This window comes from Tasmannia lanceolata, unplaced genomic scaffold (genome assembly GCF_043159265.1).
Source record: "Tasmannia lanceolata isolate RefF3 unplaced genomic scaffold, GAP_Taslan_0.1 ptg000016l, whole genome shotgun sequence".
NCBI classification, from domain to species: domain Eukaryota; kingdom Viridiplantae; phylum Streptophyta; class Magnoliopsida; order Canellales; family Winteraceae; genus Tasmannia; species Tasmannia lanceolata.
The window spans coordinates 988,509-1,010,460 of record NW_027518693.1 but is presented as its reverse complement, the minus strand read 5'-3'; the positions used below and the strand labels follow the sequence as shown (position 1 = coordinate 1,010,460).

Below are 21,952 nucleotides of genomic sequence, written 5' to 3'. Positions count from 1 at the left end.
CTCTCTCTCTCTCTCTCGCTCTCTCTCTCTCTCTGGAATGAGAGATTTGAAGCTTGAATATACTGTGAGTTTATAGCCACCTCTATCTGTGTCGCTTCAAATCACTCTCTCTCTCTTGTTCGTTTCAACTTCCATCTCTGTACATGCAAAGTTACGTTGAATCAATGATTCAAACTTTGGGCCGCACACTATGGCACGAGTGAAAAATTGACTGTTAATCTTGGATCTTGAGGCGACCCACATTATCAACGGCCTAGAATCATCCAATCAATTAAGGTATTCTCAACCATAGATTAAACAATGTGAAATTACTAATCAATCGAGAAATTATATGGTGAATGGCATGTAGATTGTGTTGGCGGTACGAAAAAACGTACAGCCCTTGTTATTTCATCCCGCAGCAGCAACTTAAAAACTGCGCTCTGATGTTGGATCAAATATTAAGGGCTCATATTCTCCCTAAAATCTCATAATGGCTAATATATTATTCTCCACAAAATAACGCACCTGATGTTTGCATTAATATGATTATATAATTGCTAGCGTCTATTGCAGAATGGCATTTCGCAGATGGTCTGTTGCATGTGAGAGCAGCTACAAAGTGAATGAAGACAAAATCTGCTGAACAATGAGCCTGGTGGCTACTCTCACATGCAACAGACCATCCGCGAAATGCCTTATGAGATGGACGCTAGGAAATCCCCAATTAAAAAGGAAAGGACAAGCTGACTTTTTGCAATTATTAGAATATGGTAGTGCAAATATCAGTATCCTAAAATAATTTCTTTTCAACAAAGAAAACACTTTGAAAATGGGATTCCGTGTGGGAAATAAAAATGGGAGTGACATGACCATTGATTTCATTTATTGATTTGACCACAACAATGGCATCCCTCTTATGATATTCTGAAAAGTGTGCCTGTGTGGCTGCTGTTAGATGCAACAGACCATCCGTGAAATGCCTTCTGCGATGGATGCTGGCAAATCCCTTCGAAACACGGGTTCAAACATGTTTTTTTTTTTTAATGATATGAAAATGCCGACTTTCTCTACGATACAAGGTAAGCTATGACGAAGTAGATGAATTTGATGAGATTGAAGCCATCATAGCAACTCAAGCAACTATGATATGGATATTATCATGCAAATTAAGGCAGAGTAATGAAAGACTATGAAACACAGATTGCAACTCTGGACTTGGTATAAGGGGCAAGTAATCTCAGAAGAAACTATCTTCTCCAAACGGAAGAGGGAAAAATACATATAAGTCTCGATTTTTTTTGGTTCACATAGGTAAAATAAAGCATCGCACAACGGACGAGAGTGGAGATAATTTACCTAATCGAAGACATTAAGTGAAATTTGATGAATTTTAATTAAGGATATAGAGGGAATTTTAGCTACAGGGTGGAATAAATTGTTAAGGATTTAGGCTTCCAGCTAGTAAGGAATTCCAAATTTTTCCATTCAATGGGGGATTTGAATAGGAATTGGAATAGGATGCTGATTCCAATTCATGAGTCCAGTTATGCTCTGTTTGGATGCTGGTGGATGTTGGGAGGATTTGGAGAAGAAGACGTCAAAGGGAGATTAAAAGCAAATCAAAAGGAAATCAGTCAACGGGGAGATTGAGAGCAAATTTCCCAGACATTGTTTGGTTGCGTTAGGAGATTGGAAGGAGGTTTTTTGCCGTATTTTTTAAAATTTCTTTTGGAAAATGTTATCAGCACTACTATTTTTTTTATGAGGGCACTCCTCACTTTATTAAAAGTACGGTATGGCCCGCACCATAGGATGACCCAAACCGTCCATTAGATGGGGCCATAGCCTAAATAGGTTATGCCCCAAAATTATTTCCATTGGTTGATTCAAACCCTCCGATCTATAGAGGGCTAGGATCAACCCTCTAACATTCAGATTGGAGGGTTAGGATCAGCCTATGAAAATGATTTTTGGGGCATAACCTATTTAGGCTATGGCCCATCTAATGGACGATTTGGATCATCCTATGGTGTGGGCCATACCGTACTTTTAATAAAGTGAGGAGTGCCCTCATAAAAAAAAACATAGTGCTGATAACATTTTCCTTCTTTTTTTGTATAGGAATTTGCTAGCCACCTTCGCCAAGGCCACTTGTCGGCTTGTGGCCCATCCTTTGTGCAAAGATTGGCAGAAGTAACATGGGTACAAAGGTGGCTAGCAAAAACATAAAATAGCAAAAACTGGTAATCATTACGATTTGTGGCAGAAATACTAAGTTTTAAGTGAAAAATTACTGAAAAATAGATGCAAAGTAGGAAAATTACGAAAAAAATACGAACAGATGTATTAACATATGACAATTACCAAAAAAAACTTATGACAATTACAGGAAAAAAGAATTTGCCTGAGAATTTCTCCCATATTTTCTTCGATTCAAAGAAATTCATCCAGGGAAAGCGCCCGACATCTCCGGCGGTCAAACTCCCCAATTTCACTAAATTCCCTATCAAACACCCTTCAGCGAATTTGTAGATTTTTTCTCAAAAAAAGGGAACCAAACAAAGCATTAGGCTTTTGAAAAAATTCAGGAGATGAAAGGTTGCTATGTAATTTAGAATAAGACTAGGAAGATTTTTGTAATTTGGTCAGGAGATATTCTAGAAAGCAGGTACCGAAACGCGTTGACTAGACTCGATCATAGTCACCTTGGACGAAGGGTGGGGATTAAAAATTTAAAACTGGCCACCTCATTTTTTACGCCTCCGCGTTGGACTTTTATGTAAAATTCAAGTCTCCCAAACCCGTCTTCACGAAAAAACAAAGAAAGATCATGCTGCTTTAAAACCCTCAATGTTCTAAAAAACTACACGAATACCATTGAACTAATTTTTTTTTAAAATTTAACCCTATATTGAATTTCTTTATTTAGTTTTTAATAATATTTTAAATACCAATTTAAAGAACATACAATAATGGTCGGGATCAATGCTAGCTATCAACTTTTGGGTCCCACTAGGGCATTATTATGTAATCGAGACCGTTGATTTGGTGAAAGGTCATGAGGCGACCGATATGATCTTAGTAGTCCTGTGCTGAATAGACATTCCATGCTTAAGATAAAGGACTACCAAAATCAATGGTTTACCTTTTCTTAGTAGAACCCTAATGAGGTTTGACAGATGAAGGAGCTAAGATTATCCGTTCAAGGTAGGATAGATGAAAATGGGCCAGACTTGCGGTCACCAATCAGATCAATGGATCCGATGATATCCACATCACGTAAAAGGGTCCCAAATAGTGGCTGTTAGGAAAGAGCCTAAGAGCAACCATTATTTTAGCAAATACACTATATATTAGCCCCTTTTCTAAATTATTATTAGGGAAATATATATTAACCTCTTTTCTTCCCCGGGCCATCCCCATTTAGTGTAAAATGAGTAGTCATAAATACACTATATGGGCGTGACCCGAAGACGAAAAGAAAATGGTGTAAATATATCACTTTCCTTTTCTTATGCTACTAAATTATTATTGAGTGGGTCCTGCGTGGGCAATGACATTGATATTTACAAAGCCTGGTCCTCTCTTTTAGTAATTTAATCAAAGACAAGGGGCAACTTCACAACACAAAAGTCTACCTAACTTAAACTCTTCTATATCTTATCATATCACAGTTAGATCCCCAAAACCAACCTCCCTCTCTCCATCCTCAAAACCCAACACCCTCTCTTAGTTATCAGAAACAAAGTATCTATGGACAGAGAACCAGAAGAGCTCCAATTCCTTGGCTTCCTAGGCATCTACAAAGAAGCCTACAAAATCATCAACTCATGTTTCAAACTCTTTTCCCAAATCACCCTTGCTCTAATTCTCCCCCTATCCTTCATCTTCTTAGCCCAAATCCAAATCTCAGACCTAATCTTCACCAAAATCAACAACAATGAAGATGCCTTAGAATACACCCAGCCTGGTAGCCCCACACAGGACAAAATCCTCAACAAACTTTCTTCAGAATGGTTAGATTTTCTTCTCTTCAAAGCTGCCTATCTAGTCTTTGCTTTAATCTTCTCCCTCCTCTCCACCTCAGCCATAGTCTACACAATTGCATGTATTTACACAGCCAAAGAGATGAATTTCAAAAGGGTTATGAGTGTTGTTCCCAAAGTTTGGAAGAGATTAATGGTGACTTTCTTATGGAATTTCATCATTCTTTTAGGCTACAACACGTTGACTCTACTTTTAATGGTACTTTCCATACTCTTAATTGGCCCCAGCCCAGTTGGAGTTATAGTCTTAATAATTCTCTTTATCTTATACATGATTGGGCTGGTTTATATTAGTGTTGTATGGCACTTGGCGAGTGTGGTATCAGTTTTAGAAGAGGTTTATGGGATTTCAGCTATGAAGAAAAGTAGGGCTTTGATTAAGGGTAAGACATGGGTTGCTAGTGCAATTTTTGTTTCCCTTAATATTGTTTTTGTAGGGATTAATGTCTGTTTTGGGAAGTTTGTTGTACATGGGTGGAAGCTTGGAATGGGAGCTAGGGCTGGATTTGCTATTCTCTTCTTTGTTTTGCTCTCTATGTTGATTCTTCTTGGGCTTGTTGTTCAGACCATTGTGTATTTCATGTGTAAGTCTTATCACCATGAGAATATCGACAAATCGTGCTTGGCGGATCACTTGGAAGTTTATTTGGGGGAGTATGTTCCATTGAAGGGGAGGGGAGTTCAGTTGGAGGAGTTCTATGCTTGATTGTATTGTTCTTGGGAATTATATATAGCACGCTAGATTGAAATGTTTGTTTGATATTTTATAGTTTTGTGTTATAATGAGATTTACTTCTCTTTGGGCAAATTTTATCCATATTACCTTTGTTTGATTTGAGCTATTTGAAATGAAAATTTTGGAATTTTGATACAACTATTTGGGTGAATTTGTTCATTTCTTCTCACCAAATTATGTACAGTTCAGGCTGAGTTTTGTGATTTATAGACTTGAATCCCTTCAATTTTGACTAGGGAATTAGGATATGAGGTAACATTTGCAATTGGAGAATAGCTTATTTGCTGTTTTTGATACAACTGGTTGGGTAAATTGATTCATTTCTCCTCACCAAATTCCATACAGTTTATGAGGCAGAGTTGAATCCCCTGAATTTTATTTTTTTTTGAAATGGCAGATTTTATAAAAGAAACATAAGGGTACCCGAAAGGGAATACCTAAAGATACAAAACAAAAAATAAAAAATAAAAACTAATTACACAATGACTAGGCCATCAAATAGGAAATTGATCAGACCAATTCAACAAGTTGCATACCACCCCTCTTCTAGCCAAAGTGTCTGCCTTCTCGTTGGCAGAGCTTCTAACATGAATCAACTCAATATCTGATTCCGCCAATATATCTTCCATTTCGTCAAAAAGATTCAAAAACCTCCAAGGTGGAGCCACGCCACCCCTTAGCCACCGGATAACATTAAACGAATCCCCTTCAACAATTACACTCTTCAGACGGTCCCTACTCACCTTTTTTATGCCATTGAAAGCCGCTTGGACTTCCGCCTCCGTAGCGTCAGTCACACCTAAAGGGCTCCAAAAAGTCCAAAGAACCTTGCCGGCATCATCACGACATAAACCTCCCACCCCGGCTGGACCAGGATTCCCAAAGCAAGCACCATCGAAGTTTATTTTTAACACTCCTTGAGGCGGGATATGGGGTAAAAGTTTTTTATATGCCCTCTGGTCTACACATGATTTGCAATATACTACAAATTTCTCTTTTTCCTAGTTTAGTCCCTTGTCCAAAGAAACTTCATCTACCTTGAAGTGGATGAAAATAATAGAAAACAGCATAAAATAAACATGGCATGTGGGTGTTTCAATTTGATCGCAATCAAGTCCTCTCATGGAAGGACATAAACCTTTATCTGCCCAATCTCCACCTTCCCTTAAAAGTGACTCCTTTTTCCAGTGGAGGTTCTGTTTCTTTGTTCTTGAGATTGCTTTATTTCAATCCCACACGCTTAATTTTCTTATTTAACAATGTGGGTTTACTTGGAAGTAGGCACCACAAGGTCCACAGCCCACTATGCTAAGTCTTTTAATTAGGCAAAGAATGTGATACAGCGGTCTACTTTCCTCAAATAATATCAAATTTGGGCATTTTTGGCTGGTTCCCTTTGTGCTTGAGAACACTTTCTCTTCCCAATTTTGGTTAGGCTTGTGGGTTGTGGTGGGAATGCAAACACAAGAAAGGTTTATTTTTTAGGTTTTGGTAAAATCTAAAATCTAAGGGGCTGTTTGGATACGTGGATTTTAGAATCCAAGTTTTAGATTGAAATTCTGGATTTTACAATCCATTATCCCGGATTTGAAGTAAGAAATCTAGGTTTTAGAAATCTCTCCCCAATCCTGAGATTTTTAAAACTTGGAAACACGGGACGACCTCCTTTTTCCCTCGTCTCCCATCAAGGATTTTGAGGAAATTCAAGATTTTAAAATATGGATATCTTTGGTAGCTTGGACCGGCTCGGAGAGTAGTGCAATAGGAAGTCAAAAGGAAGACACAAGAATTTTGATTTGCCTAGAATTACATCGGAAAACTGTGTAGTAGTGTTTGGTTGCGCGGCAAATAATGGGAGAGTAGGAGAAAAAGTATGGGGTGTCCTTACCAATACATGGAGAGAGGAGAGAGAGGGAAGAGAGAGATAGAGAGCATCATTCCCTAGAAAATTCAACCATAATTCTTTGCATTTGGAGTAAGGAGACAGGAAAGAGACAAGCAACAATTACATGAGAGAAATCCAAGGGAATCAATGGGAGTCTAATGTATTTTGGCAACCAAACGTGAAATGGCATGCAAAATCCAAACCAAATTTCGACAGCTTCTGAGCTTTTGTGCAACCAAACCAAGCATTAAGGCATAAAAGAAAAGAAAACGTGATTTCTTAGGCTTGCGGCTAGAGTTAGAGAGGCAGAGAAAGAGAGAGTTTCCTCTCGGGATTTTTCTTGGGTCACTTGTGGGTTTTTCTCAACTTTCTGTTGGGTACAGTATTGGTTGATTGAAGCAAGGAAAGGTTGATTGAAGCAAGGAAAGGGTTGCGATTTTGTAAGTTTCAGTTTGAATCCATTTTAATCCTTATATATTGTTTTCCCTAGTGAATGATCGTGTTTTCACCCGTGGACATAGGCACTTGGCTAGACCTCGTAAGTATCCGTATTCATGCTGCTGCTTCCGTTTATTTTTTTTACTATTTTGTTTATTTGTGCTTGATCGGAACATATTTGCACGGCTGATTTTCTCAACAATGAAACGCCCCCTTAAAAATAGGGAAAAAATCAACTTGAAGTAGCTTTTTTTTTTTTTCACTATTTTTAGCGATTTCTGATTCTTTCTCCACTCGCGCTCTCTTAAATCTTTCCCCCTCCCTCAGCTCCTCTCTCACAATTGGGCCCATGGATATTCCATGGAATAATTTTTAATGGTTGCCAAATATTTCCTTAGCTTTTTTATTCTTTTTCCCCTAAACTAAGGATCCCTTTGGAAGTTTTAGACAACTTACAACTGGAGATTCCACTAGGATAAAGGTCGAATTCCTAGGCTTCTTTCCTTCGTTTTTTTGGTAAACAATAGGAAGGCCTGTTAACATTGCTGTATGAACCGAAGTAGGGAAAAGCTAAAGCCATTTTTGTTAAAATACCTTCTTTTTTGGTAAACAATATGAAGGCCTGTTAACATTGCTGTATGAACCCAAGTAGGGATGCAATTCTCATTTTATGAAAAAGGCCTGACAGTCCCTCTTAGGCCCCACATGTACCATGTGGATGTGATCGTATCCGTTGAACCCATAGATAGTGTCACAAATGTGGCTTATTGTAATTCACCCCACCTTATTGATTTTTGTAGGACTTGTGTAGGACCCAAAAAGCATTGATTTTTATAGATGAGATGTCCGTTCTGCACGGCCCCAATCAGGTTGCCTCATGATGGACTATGCGATCAATGGTCTTGATTACAGATATACGTCCTTGTGTCGGACCCAAAAATCAATCCTTAATATTCCACATAGTCCTGTTAACTGTTAAGTGTCTTAGCTGATACAAACGAAGTATCTCAACTTTATTCCCTTTTAGCTCTCCTACTCTAAGCTCTAATTGTGTACAACTTAAATAGGACCTAGGACACTCCAATCCGGGTATCAAATTCAAAATGGATCATGAACCAAACTTTAAAAGTGAGATTCAAAAAGCACTTCAAAAAAGGATATGACCGATAAGGGATCTATTTGGATAAAAAATTGGAAGAGATTTGAAGGCCAAGGCCACGCCACTTACAGGGATCCTTAGTTTAGGGGAGAAAGTAAAAAAAAAAAAAAAACTTTATGGTTTTTGGTAGCTAATTTAGCATCACAATCCCTAGAGACTACTAGACAAGATTCAAAGCTAATTATTGCTTATCTGGTGACGTGGGACATATGTTCCCTACTTATACCTTCCATGCCATCTTCCTCAAAAAAAAAAAAAAAAAAAAAAAAAAAAAAAAAAAAAAATGAAGAATTTCTCAAGTAGAGTTTTTCTTTTTCTCTCTTTCTCTCTCCTCTGTCTCTAGGGGTGCAACTCGGGTCGGGTTAGGTCAAGTTGAGGCCAACCCAACCCAACCCAACCCGAAAACTTCAACCCCCAACCCTAACCCAACCCAACCCGAGTTTCAACCTGGCTTGGCTAACCGAACCCAAATTGATTTTTCCCTAAACTGAATCCAACCCGACCCGATTTCCTAAGTTGGGTAAATTTTAATCGAGACCTCAAATTGAATCAATCTCATCTATCTGATCGAGGTAAATTTTAAAAATTATGCCTTCATATTTAAAACAAATACAAAGAGATATATCAGGGATGGAATACCTTGAGATATTTGAGCTTGAGGGTCCCGTAAACGAGGCCGAATGTGAAAGCCGAAGTACGAGCAACCTAAAAAGGGGAAAAGATAAAACTTTCATTAGAAGAGATTTTGTAGGAAAGGAGAATGGAAAGAATAGAAGAAAAAGGGTTTACGAGACCAAGAGTGCTTGAGCCGGAGTAAGGGCCAGGAGGTGGCAGAACCACGGAAGATGGAGGAGGCACGGCTGAGAGGCACACTCCAAAGTTTGGGAAGAATCAAAGATGGAGGTGGAAGAAGAATAGAAGATGAGGCTGTGTGACTGGAATAAGGATGGATTTCAAGGGTTAGGATTTTTACCTTTTACTTTTTACTTTAGTTTGTTGTTTGCCTTTACTTTTCTAATATAATTTAATAGGAAATATTAAATAAGTATTATATTTGTAAGGATGAAAGAAAAATAGAAAAGTCAACTAAATGTCAAAAACTACAAAAAAAACGTGTATACTGACATACTGTGTATATCTTTGGAGGGTTCACGGGTCGGGTCAGGTTGCCTGGTACCCAACCCAACCCAACCCGAATTTAAGTCGGGTTGCCAAATCCCAACCCGGACCCGAACCCAACCCGAAATTGGTCAACCCAACCCGCCCAAAAATCGGGTTCAACCCGACCCAAGTTGCACCCTTATCTGTCTCTCTCCTCTTTCTATATTTTGGTAATTAATGACACCTCTCCCATTACTTGGCAACCAAATACTACTAGTGGCTCTTCTCTGGTGAAAAAAAACTGATCCGCGAAACGGCTTTTTGTGATATTGCCTAGCAAATCCTTAAAAAAAATTCTACTGATATTTGAAAATCTTGCTAAAAAATGAGAATAGTGACATAAATAGCCACCTGTGATTTCTTGTAGACATAGGCATGACACTTCATCATGACTGACAGTGTGTGGGCCATCGAAACTAAGACATTGAACAAAACCTTAGAATTTTTATTTTTTTTTATAGAATTTCAAGATTACACATTTTGTGTTTTTAACTAGATATTGATCAAGGGCTTAGTATCATCATCCAATCATAATCAAACAAGAGGCAATGAACATGATCAGAAATGGTCCCACAAGATCAATGGCTGAGATCAACATAAAGTGCCACGGTCATGGTGAGCCATACTAGTTCACAAGAAAACCAAGCACAAAATAAAATTGCATAAAAAGAAGGGAGAAAAAAAGACAAAGGACCCGTGATAATCGGGCGATAGTCTCCATATATATTCACACGCTTTACCCCTCACCGTAAAAAACGGATCACGAATTTCCCTGTCAACGAACAAAACCCTATTCTTTCTTTCTACTTTCTTTTTCAAACCTTCAAATGTCAAATAAGGATCTCTCTCTCTAGACTCCTCTTTCTTCATCTCTCTCTAAAATCATTATCTTTCGAACCATATATTCCTTCTCCTATCTCTTGTTCTTTCTCTTTACATACATGGATGTTGAAAAACCATTCCTCTCTACCATATCGGGTGGTTTCAAAAAGCCTTCATGGGCAATTTTCTTGCTAGTTTCAACCTTCATAACCGTTTTATGGCTTCAAACAATCAAAAAGGTTGATATTCCTATGTGGGTTGTGGAACCCGATAGCGGTTTTCCGGTCGACCCGAATAGCTGTTCAGGCTTTTTCCGGCCCGGACCTCCAAGAAAGATAGTCATGTCTATAACAGATTTTGGTGGTATTGGAGATGGAAAGACATTGAATACCAATGCTTTTCATAGAGCTATAAAACATCTAAAGAGTTTTGGTGGTAAAGGAGGAACTCAACTTAACATCCCTAGAGGAAGATGGGTGACTGGTAGTTTCAATCTCACAAGCAATTTTACCCTTTTTTTGGAAGAGGGTGCTGTTATTTTGGGTTCCAAGGTAAGATGAGATACTATCTGTTTTTAATTAATTTTCTTTTTTATTCTTTTTAATTATTTTATTTTATTTATGATTAATCCTTTAATGGGTTTCTTTATTTGTTTATATTCCTTTTTTGGGCTAGTTACCTTAATGGGTGTTAAGATAAATCTTGTTGTAACATGGAAAAATCAATGGGTTAGTCATCCTCTGCAATTCAATTATGAGAAAAATTAATCTAGTGGTCATGATCTTCCTATAGTTGAAATTTTAGGGTTTTAGACTTTTAGTCTATCTAAGAAGAAGGGGGTGGATGAAACAATTTAGGGTGACTTCATGGCTGAAACTTTTCTTTATTTCGAAACTGGAAAGAAAGAAAGAAATCTTGAGAATCAATGGGTGTTTGGTGATTATTTTATATAAAGTTAATGAAAATTTCTTCCTTTCTAAGAAAACACATCCCTTGATTCAAATATAACCTCCACTTTCAATATCTAAGAACACCCTTTGTTGAACGTTTAAAAAAAAGGGCAGTGATATTTTCCCCCTGAAACGGATAAAATCCCCACCTTTAACGGTTTCTGTGAGAATGGTTCACTGCTTGAGGATAAATTCACCCCCCTTTAACGGTTTTCTTTTGCCTTTAAACGTAACAGATAACGTTAAAGGGGGGGATTTTATCCGTCAGGGGGAGTGGAATTAGCATTTCCCTAAAACAAATAGAAAAAGATAGAAAACTTTTACAAGATTCTTTTGTAATGTCTAGCTGATATTATTCCCACCCCAATTTTTGGTACTTCCACCCATATCTACTAAATAAAAAATTTGTATTAGTTGACATTGTAAGAACCAATCACATGTTGCCAAAGTATCAAATATGTCTACCTATATGAGTCTAAACTAGATTTATCACAGGCTGCTAATTTCCAGTAATATCTTAATTTTGTAATATTTTTATCTATTTTCCAATATTAAGATGTTAATGCATTTATTTTTAATATTAAACACTGATATAGTACCTGTAAATTATCAATATAGAGCTAATAAATCAATTTATAGTCACATAACATGTTGCCAAATAAATTTAGGTGTGTTAATGAATCTAGACAGTCGGACCGATGGATCCAAAGGTTAATGGTTAGGATTTGGGTATAAAAATTCGATCCGAGCTGTGTCCATTGGATTCATACATTACGGTCCACAATTATTTTGTACCGTGACCGTGCGTAACCATTAGATCCGATGGGCCGTCTTATATCCAAATGAAGGACACAAATATACAAAAATACCCGTCCACTATTCATACATTTATCTCAATTCATGAAGGTTTTTTTTTTTTTTGCAACATTTAAAAACCTATTCAAAATGACAAAGATATTTTATTTTTCTACTTTTCATTTCAATGATGATTTTCCTCTCTCTAGTTTCTTCCATCTTCTTACCCTAATCTTAAGCTCTAACTCTCTAAGAATGTATGTAGCACCTAGTACACTTCAAGGTTCCGTGACCCAATCTAAAAAAATAGGACCAGAAAAGTACACCGAAAAATGGTCGGACCTATATGAATTCAAATGGATCTTGACAGAGATACGGTGGATCCGATCCAAAGTGGATCAAGTAACACACCTGAAAATTTCAAGCAATCACATTCAACAGCCAGCCGCGAAATGCCTTTCTGTTATCGTCCCTAGCAAACCCCCCTAAATATATAGCTAATAAATCAATTTATAGTGACCTAAAATGTTGCCAAATATATTTGAGATAAACTATCGATGAGCTAATGTCAAAGTTCTAACAGAAGATGGGTGGAAAGTACCAAAAAGTGGGTGATTCCCTTTCTTCTTTCATTTATTTATATTTATAGTTTTGTATTTGTTAATTTATATATTTGGCATGTTGCTGTTTTTTAATTTTATTTTCTTCAAAATTTGGGTGGATAGGATCCAAAGGAATGGCCTGTTATACAGCCCTTGCCTTCTTATGGGCGAGGAAGGGAGAGATTGGGAGGGCGTCACATAAGCCTCATCCATGGCGATGGTCTCAAAGATGTTGTCATTACTGGTAACACAATCTCCTCCTTTTATCTATTTTTTATACTCTCTTGCTTATTTGAAAGAGACCCCATTGTCTAAGAGCTTTTAATATTCAGTAATTATGGTTTAGGGGCTAACGATATGATAAGAATACCACTCTCTATTATAATAATCCAATTCAATATTAGTTTGACTTTATTTAGTCATTTTATTAACATAATTATTACTATAAAATCCGAATGCATGAGTCTTCAACACTACGTATAAGGCACGCCAGCTCGATTGATCTGAAACGTCCACTTGATAGGCCTTCTTTGTCAGAGTATTTTCAAAATAAAAATTATTTTGAAAAATGTTTTATAAATGAAAGAGTTTTTTTTTTGGAAAGTGTGGGCTTTTTGAAAGAGGTAAAAAGTGCTCATAGGAAGGCTAAACTTTAGTCCCATATTGGAAAGTGAAAGCTTGAGAGGGGTTAATATACCCCCTCCTACTTCTTTCTCTTGCTTAGCACATCTGGATTTAGCAAATGGTGAACCCGTGCGTGCGGCGTGAGCTGTAGGGCGCTAGAGGCTGTAAAGGTGTATTTCAAAAAGAAAAGACATAAGAAACTTTATAAAAATAGTAGAAATCAGCCATACAAAACTCCTACCAGATAATTCGAATTTGAGAAATTCCAAAGCCAATTTCACTCTCTTAAAGCCTTTCTAAAATCGTTTCCTTACTCTCTTTGAGAAGTTTTTTCTAGCGTTATGTTCTTCTGCAGAAACAGACACTAATATCTCAAATATTTGTTAAATTTAATGGTGATTCGGGATTTGTTGTCATTTGTTCAATATGCCAACAAACAATTGGTGAAGATTCACCGGGCTTCATTGTATTTTGGAGGTGAATTCGTGGTTCCCTTCCACAGTTTGTGGGGGCGAATATCATCTTAAGGAAAGGATGTTTGTAATGCACTTTGAAGCATCTCTTGTTGGATGCACATCGAGGTTTATCTTATTTCTTTGGTAGATTAGAGATCTCTCGGTTTACAACATTAATCTCATATCAATTTTGATATATATTACATATGTTGATTGGAGTCTAACGATACACTCATTCAGTCACTTGCATTATCATTATATAATCAACAAAAACATATGTTCTATGAAGATAATAACTCCTATATATACTATGTATAAGAGTAAGGAAATCCCTTTATTAAAATTCAATAATAGCATGCTTCTAACAATTAGCTAGTTTCTAATTGTTTATCACAATTAGTTCCTGGTAACATCATCTTCTAAACCTTAAATGGCCATTTGGATACGTGGATTTTAGAATCTTGGATTTCCTCAAAATCAGGATGGCAAATTAGATAAGGAGACTGTCCGTCATTTTCTAATTTCTCACCCTTCTTTCCGTCGAGCGAGAGAGTAGGAGATTATCCCATTTCCGGGTTTTATAAATCTGATGGGGGAGAGATTTCTAAAACTTGAATTTCTTACTTAAACCCTTCATCTGCAACCTACTCCCCCCATCTGCAACCTACTTCCATTGTAAAATCTAGAATTTTGCACCGCTTTCAAGCTAAAACCTAGAGTCTAAAATCCACGTATCCAAGCAACCCCTAAAGATTGAGAAAATCCATAATTTTAGAAAAAAATAATTTCTAAAGATCTTCTAAGGAAAACTAATTGCTTTTTGGGTGCTTACAGGAAAAAATGGGAGCATAGATGGGCAAGGAAGAATGTGGTGGGAGTTATGGTGGAATAGAACCTTGGAACATACAAGGGGTCACCTCCTTGAATTTATGAATTCCCAAAACATCTTCATCTCCAATATCACCTTCCTCAATTCTCCCTTTTGGACAGTCCATCCTGTTTATTGCAGGTCCTTTCATAACTTCTCTGCATTTTTACCTTCTTTTTATTTCTATATATGAAAGGATGATCCTAATAAAAGTTATTATATTTTCTTACAAAGAAGTAACTAGATTTTGCATCTTTACTTTCATTATATTTTCTAACAAAGAAGTAATTAGATTTTGCATCTTTGCTTTCAGTAATGTAGTAATCAGAGGAGTGACAATTTTGGCGCCCCTTCACTCTCCAAATACAGATGGTATAGACCCAGGTATGACCTTATCATGTATTACATTTTTGTTGAAAAATGCAAAAATATTATGATCATTGTTAGGTTTTTCCCCTAATGATCACTTTTTGGGCTCACATGTGCCACTTGGATGCGATCTTATCCGTTGATTGAAACAACAAGCACAAGTCCTGGCATTGTCGTTAGCCATCCTTGATTGGATGATCTAAGCCCCTCGATCTCTTGGGCGTCTTACAGGGCCCGATAAGGATAGTGTGTGGTCCACTAAATCAATGGTCCTGATTACACATGTCTTGGGATCCAATGTTGACTGTTAGGATTGATCCTAATGGTGATGGTCCATGCAGTCACTCTTATTTTCTTTCCGACTCCTTTCCAACTTGAAAAACAAACACATGGAATTGGAAAATTTGTGACTGGACATCTTTCCGATTCCTTTTCCTTTTCTTGTTCCCAGGTTATTCCATTCCATTCCGCATATCCCTTTGCTATCACTCACCTCACCCCACTTTCCACGGTTGAGTTGAGAGTCAAATCCACCAATCTCGGCTCATTCTTAGTTTCCTCCAATCTCGCATTATTTTCAGTAGGTTCTACCCTTTTTTTTTATCTCCGTTGAACCCGGCTTTCAAAAGGGATTGTTTAGCCAATTTGCAGAACTCTCTCTCTCTCTCTCTCTCTCTCTCTCTCTCTCTCTCTCTCAAACTAGATGAAATAGAGTCTGTGTGTTTGTGGGTAGAGTGGGGTTAGGTTCCTAACCGATGGTCTTTAAACGTGTCCCATACTAGGACGGGCCCCGCCTAGTCTCATACCTAGGTAGACCCTCGCTTAGGATTGTAACATTCCACCACACTTTCACATTCACTGTCCTTGGTGGCTCACTTTGTGGCAGCTTTTACTCTGGCCATTTTTTCAAGTAGCCTTTTACACAAGGTGCCCCTTTCATGGTGGCCAACTCTATGGTAACTTCACTCTTATGACTTTCACTCTGGCTTTTCTCAATTAGACCTTTCAAGATAGTCCTCTCCACAAGTAGCGTCTTCTGTGACTCAAACATGGGACGTGGTGGCTAGTCTCTCATTCCAAATGTTAAGTACTATAAGCGATACTGAAAGTGAAACAATCTCAAGCTCTCATTGAAACACTTTCTAAGGGTGTCATGTGACAATATATTTCATCCTAGTCTTGTTAAGTACTAAGCTAATGGTAAATTCCAGGGCATCCTTGCAAAAATCACCTACAACAATGCCCCATTGGATCTACATCATGAGAGTACATTTATAATAGCACTGTAAAAAATGTAAAAGTAAATAAAAATGCAATAGGAGCACCCTTACAGCTAGTTTTTGCAAAGGCGTCCTTCAGTTTAGCATTACATTCAAAACATCGAGGCTGTACTTGCCCTTTGCAAAAAACCCAACTACAAACGTGCCCCATTTGATCCATGTTACCCAACCAAATTATCATTTCTTTAATTTTGCATTTTTCAGTTCCCTTGTAAATGTTGTAGGGTGAGGTGGATCCAATGGAGCACCCTTGTGGCTGTGTTTTTACACGGTGCCCTTTCGTTTACCATTTCTCTATTTCTTGATTTGATGATGTTAATTTCTTCTTTGTGTTTATTTTTCTGTCTCCTTTCATTTTCCACACTTAACTTATAATCCCAAGGGGGGGGCTAATCATCTATTTATAAAACCTCGTAGATTCATGCTCAAACGTGTGCATCGAAGATTGTTACATAGAAAGTGGCGACGATCTGGTGGCGGTAAAGAGCGGGTGGGACCAATATGGGATTTCCATGGCTCGGCCGAGCTCGAACATAGTCGTGAGGAGGGTCTCGGGTACAACCCCAACATGCTCTGGAATCGGAATCGGGAGTGAGATGTCCGGCGGGATATCAAACGTGGTGGTGGAGGAATTACACGTGCGGAATTCGGCAGCAGGGGTGCGAATCAAGACAGATAGAGGAAGAGGGGGATACATAACCAACATTACCATTAGTAATATAACTTTGGAGAATGTGAAAATACCCATAAGGTTTAGTAGGGGAGCTAATGATCACCCTGATGAAGGGTGGAACCCTAGGGCCCTCCCCATAGTGAAGGGTGTGTACATAAGTAATGTGGTCGGGGTCGGAATAAAAAGGGCACCTGTCTTAGAGGGACTCGAGGGGGCACCCTTTGATGGAATATGTTTGAGTAATGTTAAGTTGGATGGGATACCTATTCCAGCGGAATGGCATTGTGAATTCGTCACCGGTAATGCGGTTGAAGTATTTCCGATTCCGTGTTTACAACTCCAGAGCAATAGTTCTATGTCCCAGTGCATCCGATCTTAGATTTTTGACGGCTATGGGCGGATCATCAGAGACTTGAGACGGTATAAGCCATGGATTTATCTTGGATTTTCAAGTTGTTTGCTGATGGATTTGAATTCTCCATGGGTAAGAAACATCCATGGAACGGAGAGATTGTGAATGTTTGTGAGATGTTGGGTTTAAAACCAATGGTCAGAAACTGTGGGATTTACTTCATTTTTTTTGTTCTTTCTTTGATTTGTAAATTGGGGTAATAACACCCCTTCATCCATAGGTTTTATTTGAGAATTCCAAACATGTACAGAGATTTTCATTCATTAGTTTGAGACAAGATAATAGCGTTTTCAAATATCTTGTAAATCTTTTTGATGTAACCCATGATAAACTTTTTTGAAAGAATATATGTTTCTCAATTATATATATATAATTAAATTATTTTAATATTAAATTAAAAATTACTATTTCCTTTTAACCTTGATGATTTTTGCAAAAGAATAACACCAATAAATGAAAATAAAAGTTTAGATTAGTTGTTCTTAATATCCATGCCATTTGTCTTTAGATGAAAGAATGAAAAAAAATAGATAGGACACTACCATGGTGGGAAATGGCTAAATTCATGGATGTCAATACTAATTTCCTTATGCTCTCTTTGGATTGCATGAACATTTCTGCAGAAAAAAATTTTCCTAGGGTTTTTTTGTATATAATTTCCATGATTTTGAGGGAAATGATATGGTTGTAACTTTTTTAGAAAACATGAAATTCATGAAATTTTTTTCTTTTCAAACTATTACTGCAGTCCAAGGGGGCCTTAATGAAATTTTGTAAGCTAATTGAGGTTCTAAAGCATAATATATATTTTGCATACCATTCTAAAAATCACAATGTTCATGTATTTGAGGAGATTTCATACGAGCACGACATAGAAACCTCCACAAATAAAAGAATTAGAATCATCCTATGGAGAAGATGTCTTGGCCATGGCCAATCCACGGAGGAGACCACGAGATGAATGGTTTAGATTATCAAAATATAGGGTTGTCAAAGGATTCACCTATGTCTCGGTCACGATCCATTCAGAACCCTTTTTCGGTTGGATCCTTTTTGGAGTGCTTCCTTGATCAAGGCTTATGAATAGACATAAATGATTAATGGGAAGTGATATTTACGCCCCTTTTGATCACCAGGGGCACCAAGCATCAGTGTATCAATGGCAAAAAGGGGGCTAATGTACTTTATGTCAGAAAAATCCAATGGCTTTGATTGCAAAGTACACTGGCAAATGGGTGTCCCTGGTGATAAAAGGGGCGTAAATATCATTTCCCATATTTTTGTACATTGGCACCCTTCATTTCCACTCCATGGGATATTTTTCAATTTACACTCTGCATACCTTTTTATGGAGTTTTTGTTTATTCTAATTTAGTGATAAAAATTAGGCTACTGTATCCGCACATCGGAACGACTATGTTTTAACAGTGAGATGACTCATTTTGTTTTGAAAATGTAAAACAAGGCGAGTTCGTCCCATTATCAAAATATGGTCGGGCGAATATCAGTTCCCAAATAATATTGCCCTAATAAAAATTCATGAAGTCAAATTGAAGAGAGAAGAAAAGAAAAATTGAATGGTAAAGTTCTTAAGTAGAGGAATTTAATGAGATAAACTAATTACAGATTGAGGATAACTTTCACCATTTCCAGAAAACATTGGAACCACACTTGAATTTATCCTTCCCTTTACACTCCAGCTCCAAGTCTTCACTAAGGAATGGCACTTTCTACACCCAAATAAGAAAAATGTCCAATCAGCCTCATATTAAGACTCATATTCAACAAAAATATAACAAAAAAAAAAAGAAGGGTGGCCTAATACTCTGATTAGTTAATAATATAACAAGAAATAACAAGATCATCATCTGGTGAGGTCTATTTGAAATCCAAAAACTGGTCAGCAACAATTGGACAGGTGAGTAATGTTAGGGTGAACCAGAAAATTTGGATAGAGTCGGATCTAAGTGTTAGCTAGGTAAGCATCATGTAGTAAGTGGACTAGCTATGATTATGAACCCTGCAGACCATCCTCATGGAGGTGGTGAAGGGAGGGCCGCGGTTGGTAGAAATGTGACTAACCCAATAAACATGGTCACTTATAGGCGTACTCACAGTTTCACCTAGATTACTAAATGGCACGCATAAGAAATAATTTAGGATTTTATTACGGGCTTAGAGGGTCCGTCAGCCCATTTGCAAATAAATCAAATCAAATTAATGTTTTTTTGCAAGTAAGGAACAATTTCTTATGACATCAAAAGAGGCTTTGATTAGTTTGCAGATATTAAAAAAGAAGAGAGAAAGGAAAGATGGGTGGTCTGATTCAAACCTTTTGCTTTGCGAGATCTTGGCATCCAGTGAAGTTCTCAGGGAACTTGCATGTACCAAACTCTACGGTGTATGCACGTGCGAAGTTGGCTCCACTCGTTGCCAACCTCTTCTTGTCGTTCAATTCCTGCAACATTCATGTTAGTATTAGCAACCAAGTGAAAATTCTATAGGGAATTCCAGTTCTTCAACATGGGACCCACATGATAAACGACCCATATTAAATCTAAAAGTGGCCCCTTAATCGATGGAAAAATGATATTTCCACGAGTTTTTATATGGTGTGTGGGCCGTGTGGCCGTATAGCCCAGTATTTTTCAAAAAGTACCGTACGGCCCACTCAATAGAATGATCCAAACCGTCCATTTGTTGGGCCACAACGTAAATAGGTTATGCCCCCAAAATCATTTCCATACGATGATCCTAACCCTCCGATCTATAGAAGTTTCTCACTCGAAGGGTTAGGATCATCCGAGGGAAATGTTTTTGGGGAAAAGTTTGGAAAGTAAAAATATTTTTTAAAGGTTCCTAGTCTTTCCTTCAATTTATGATGATATCCCTCTAAGATAACTATGTTATTGTGGGAAGAAAGAGAAAAAAATTTCGGCCACAGTGAGTCTGGCCGCGTCGAGTCACTTGAAACTCACTAAAAACTAGAAGGGATTTATTCAAAAAATACATAAATTAACCTATGTTTCTTATATATTTTAATTTTAAAAAAAATTACGCATCCAATTGTTCAATGACTCAACTCCATCTTTTCTATCGAACCGAGTTAACTCGGTCGATTTTTCAAGTTGACTCGTCGAGTTAAAGTACCATGATGATGAAGAACAATAATACCAATACTATCAATGGAAGACACAAACCTTGTTGAGTTTGCTCTTCTCAAGGTATTCTTCAATGACGCCGGCGTTGGCTGATGAAGTGGCCGCAGTAGTAGTGAAAAGAATGGCCGCTAGGCCGAGAAGTGCAGCTCTTCTTCCTTCACTTCCACCCTCTTCCTTTACGTTGGCCGTTCTCGCCTTTTGCGCTTTGATCACCGGAACTTTAGGATAAGAAGTAACAGGAGAAATGGAGGTGAGTTTCCGGCCGGCGTCGGAGGCTGCCGGAGTGCCGGAAAGTGCATAGTTGCATGACAAAACACTAGAATTCATGGTTGCCATTGCCTCCTCTTCAAGAAAAGTTGATGAAGTTTGGGGGTGTTTGTTTGATGATATGGTGAGAAAGAGATAAAAGGGATATTTAAGGAGTGTGGTAGGAGTGTGGATAAGGTGAGATTTCCTCACTCTTATTGGCACACACGAACTCTATTGCAACTAAATGTGTGGTTGTGCTTTACCTTTGAGCATGTGGGGGGGGGGGGGGGGTGTGATGGGCCAAAATACTTCGAATGTTCTTCTTCTCATTGGATCAGATAAGATGAGGCAATTTGCACGTATTTTAGCATTGATCTTGCTTTTCATTTTATAGATAATGAGTTAGAGAAATAGATAAGCTTTGACATGGGCCCACCTACATGACATCGATCTCGATCCTTCGTTCAATTCCAGCTCAAGCATTTCTAACCGTACGATCATAAAACTCTGAATTACACCATTGAGCAAAGCTGTAAGGGCCTACCAAAACAATGATCTAGATAATGCTAATGTTGGATCGGTCCAGATTAGACTTCCATCTCGGCCGTTCATCATACATCATGATCTGAGATTGTAGCCCTGCATGTATCTGTCGGTGCAATTGGATGATCCTGACTGTCCATCTGCTGGGTCCTATCATTATTGGATTGCTCTATGTAAAAAAATAACACGCATTCAGTCATTTTAAATATCTCATTAATGGAATCTTGCAGGATGAATGAAGTTCTTTAGCCATTTTGCTCTTAATCGAATCTTCCGACGTTCCCTCATAACGTTATGGAGCCAAGTTCTGTTCCCCTCAATGAATGCCTGTTTTGATTTGATGAGTCTAGATTGAATGGTCAGGATCATCTAGTGAGTGTAACATATATATATTTATGTATAAAGCTATTTGATATAGCTTAAATAAATTATATTTGCAACCACGCTCTTTCTGAATTCCAAGAAATGCTCTTTTTCTTAGGGCACGTTTGGCTGTGACGAATTTGTTTTCATGATATAGTTGTCACGTGTTCGAGTCACGGAAGCAACCTCTCTGCAAAGCAGGAGTGAGACTAGCAACCTCTCTGCAAAGCAGGAGTGAGACTGCATACATATAGCCCTCCCTAGACCCCACAATGGCAGGAGCATCGTGCACTGGGCCACCCTTCTTTTTTTTAATAAATCAGGCATCTTCAATTGTGGAGTCCCTGAAAATCAGGAAACCAAATCCCGAAAACAGCTG

General features: G+C 37.8%; 3 protein-coding genes across 4 annotated transcripts; 2 read left to right on the top strand and 1 right to left on the bottom strand.

Moving 5' to 3' along the window:
* The first annotated feature begins 3,654 nt into the window (after positions 1-3,654).
* Positions 3,655-4,902, top strand: LOC143848655 (uncharacterized). The gene has a single exon (XM_077357649.1). The coding sequence runs from the start codon at positions 3,736-3,738 to the stop codon at positions 4,732-4,734; it is 999 nt and encodes a 332-aa protein (XP_077213764.1). The 5' UTR covers positions 3,655-3,735; the 3' UTR covers positions 4,735-4,902.
* A 5,175-nt stretch (positions 4,903-10,077) lies between these two features.
* On the top strand, positions 10,078-17,552 carry LOC143848740 (Pectin lyase-like superfamily protein). Its single transcript, XM_077357762.1, has 5 exons — positions 10,078-10,780; positions 12,700-12,820; positions 14,490-14,664; positions 14,837-14,907; positions 16,590-17,552. Exons 1-5 carry the CDS (start codon positions 10,349-10,351, stop codon positions 17,222-17,224), a joined length of 1,434 nt encoding a protein of 477 aa, XP_077213877.1. The 5' UTR covers positions 10,078-10,348; the 3' UTR covers positions 17,225-17,552.
* Positions 17,553-18,807: 1,255 nt separating this feature from the next.
* Positions 18,808-20,851, bottom strand: PSAN (photosystem I reaction center subunit PSI-N, chloroplast, putative / PSI-N, putative (PSAN)). Of its 2 annotated transcripts, none has more exons than XM_077357539.1 (3): positions 20,458-20,851; positions 19,590-19,715; positions 18,808-18,983 (listed from the first exon to the last, which is right to left on the bottom strand). In XM_077357539.1, the coding sequence occupies exons 1-3, from the start codon at positions 20,752-20,754 to the stop codon at positions 18,861-18,863; spliced, it is 546 nt and encodes a 181-aa protein (XP_077213654.1). In that variant the 5' UTR covers positions 20,755-20,851; the 3' UTR covers positions 18,808-18,860. The 2 variants fall into 2 exon arrangements, with proteins under 2 accessions (XP_077213654.1, XP_077213653.1); XM_077357538.1 differs by having other exon boundaries at positions 18,808-18,987; positions 20,458-20,842.
* Between the last annotated feature and the right edge of the window lie 1,101 nt (positions 20,852-21,952).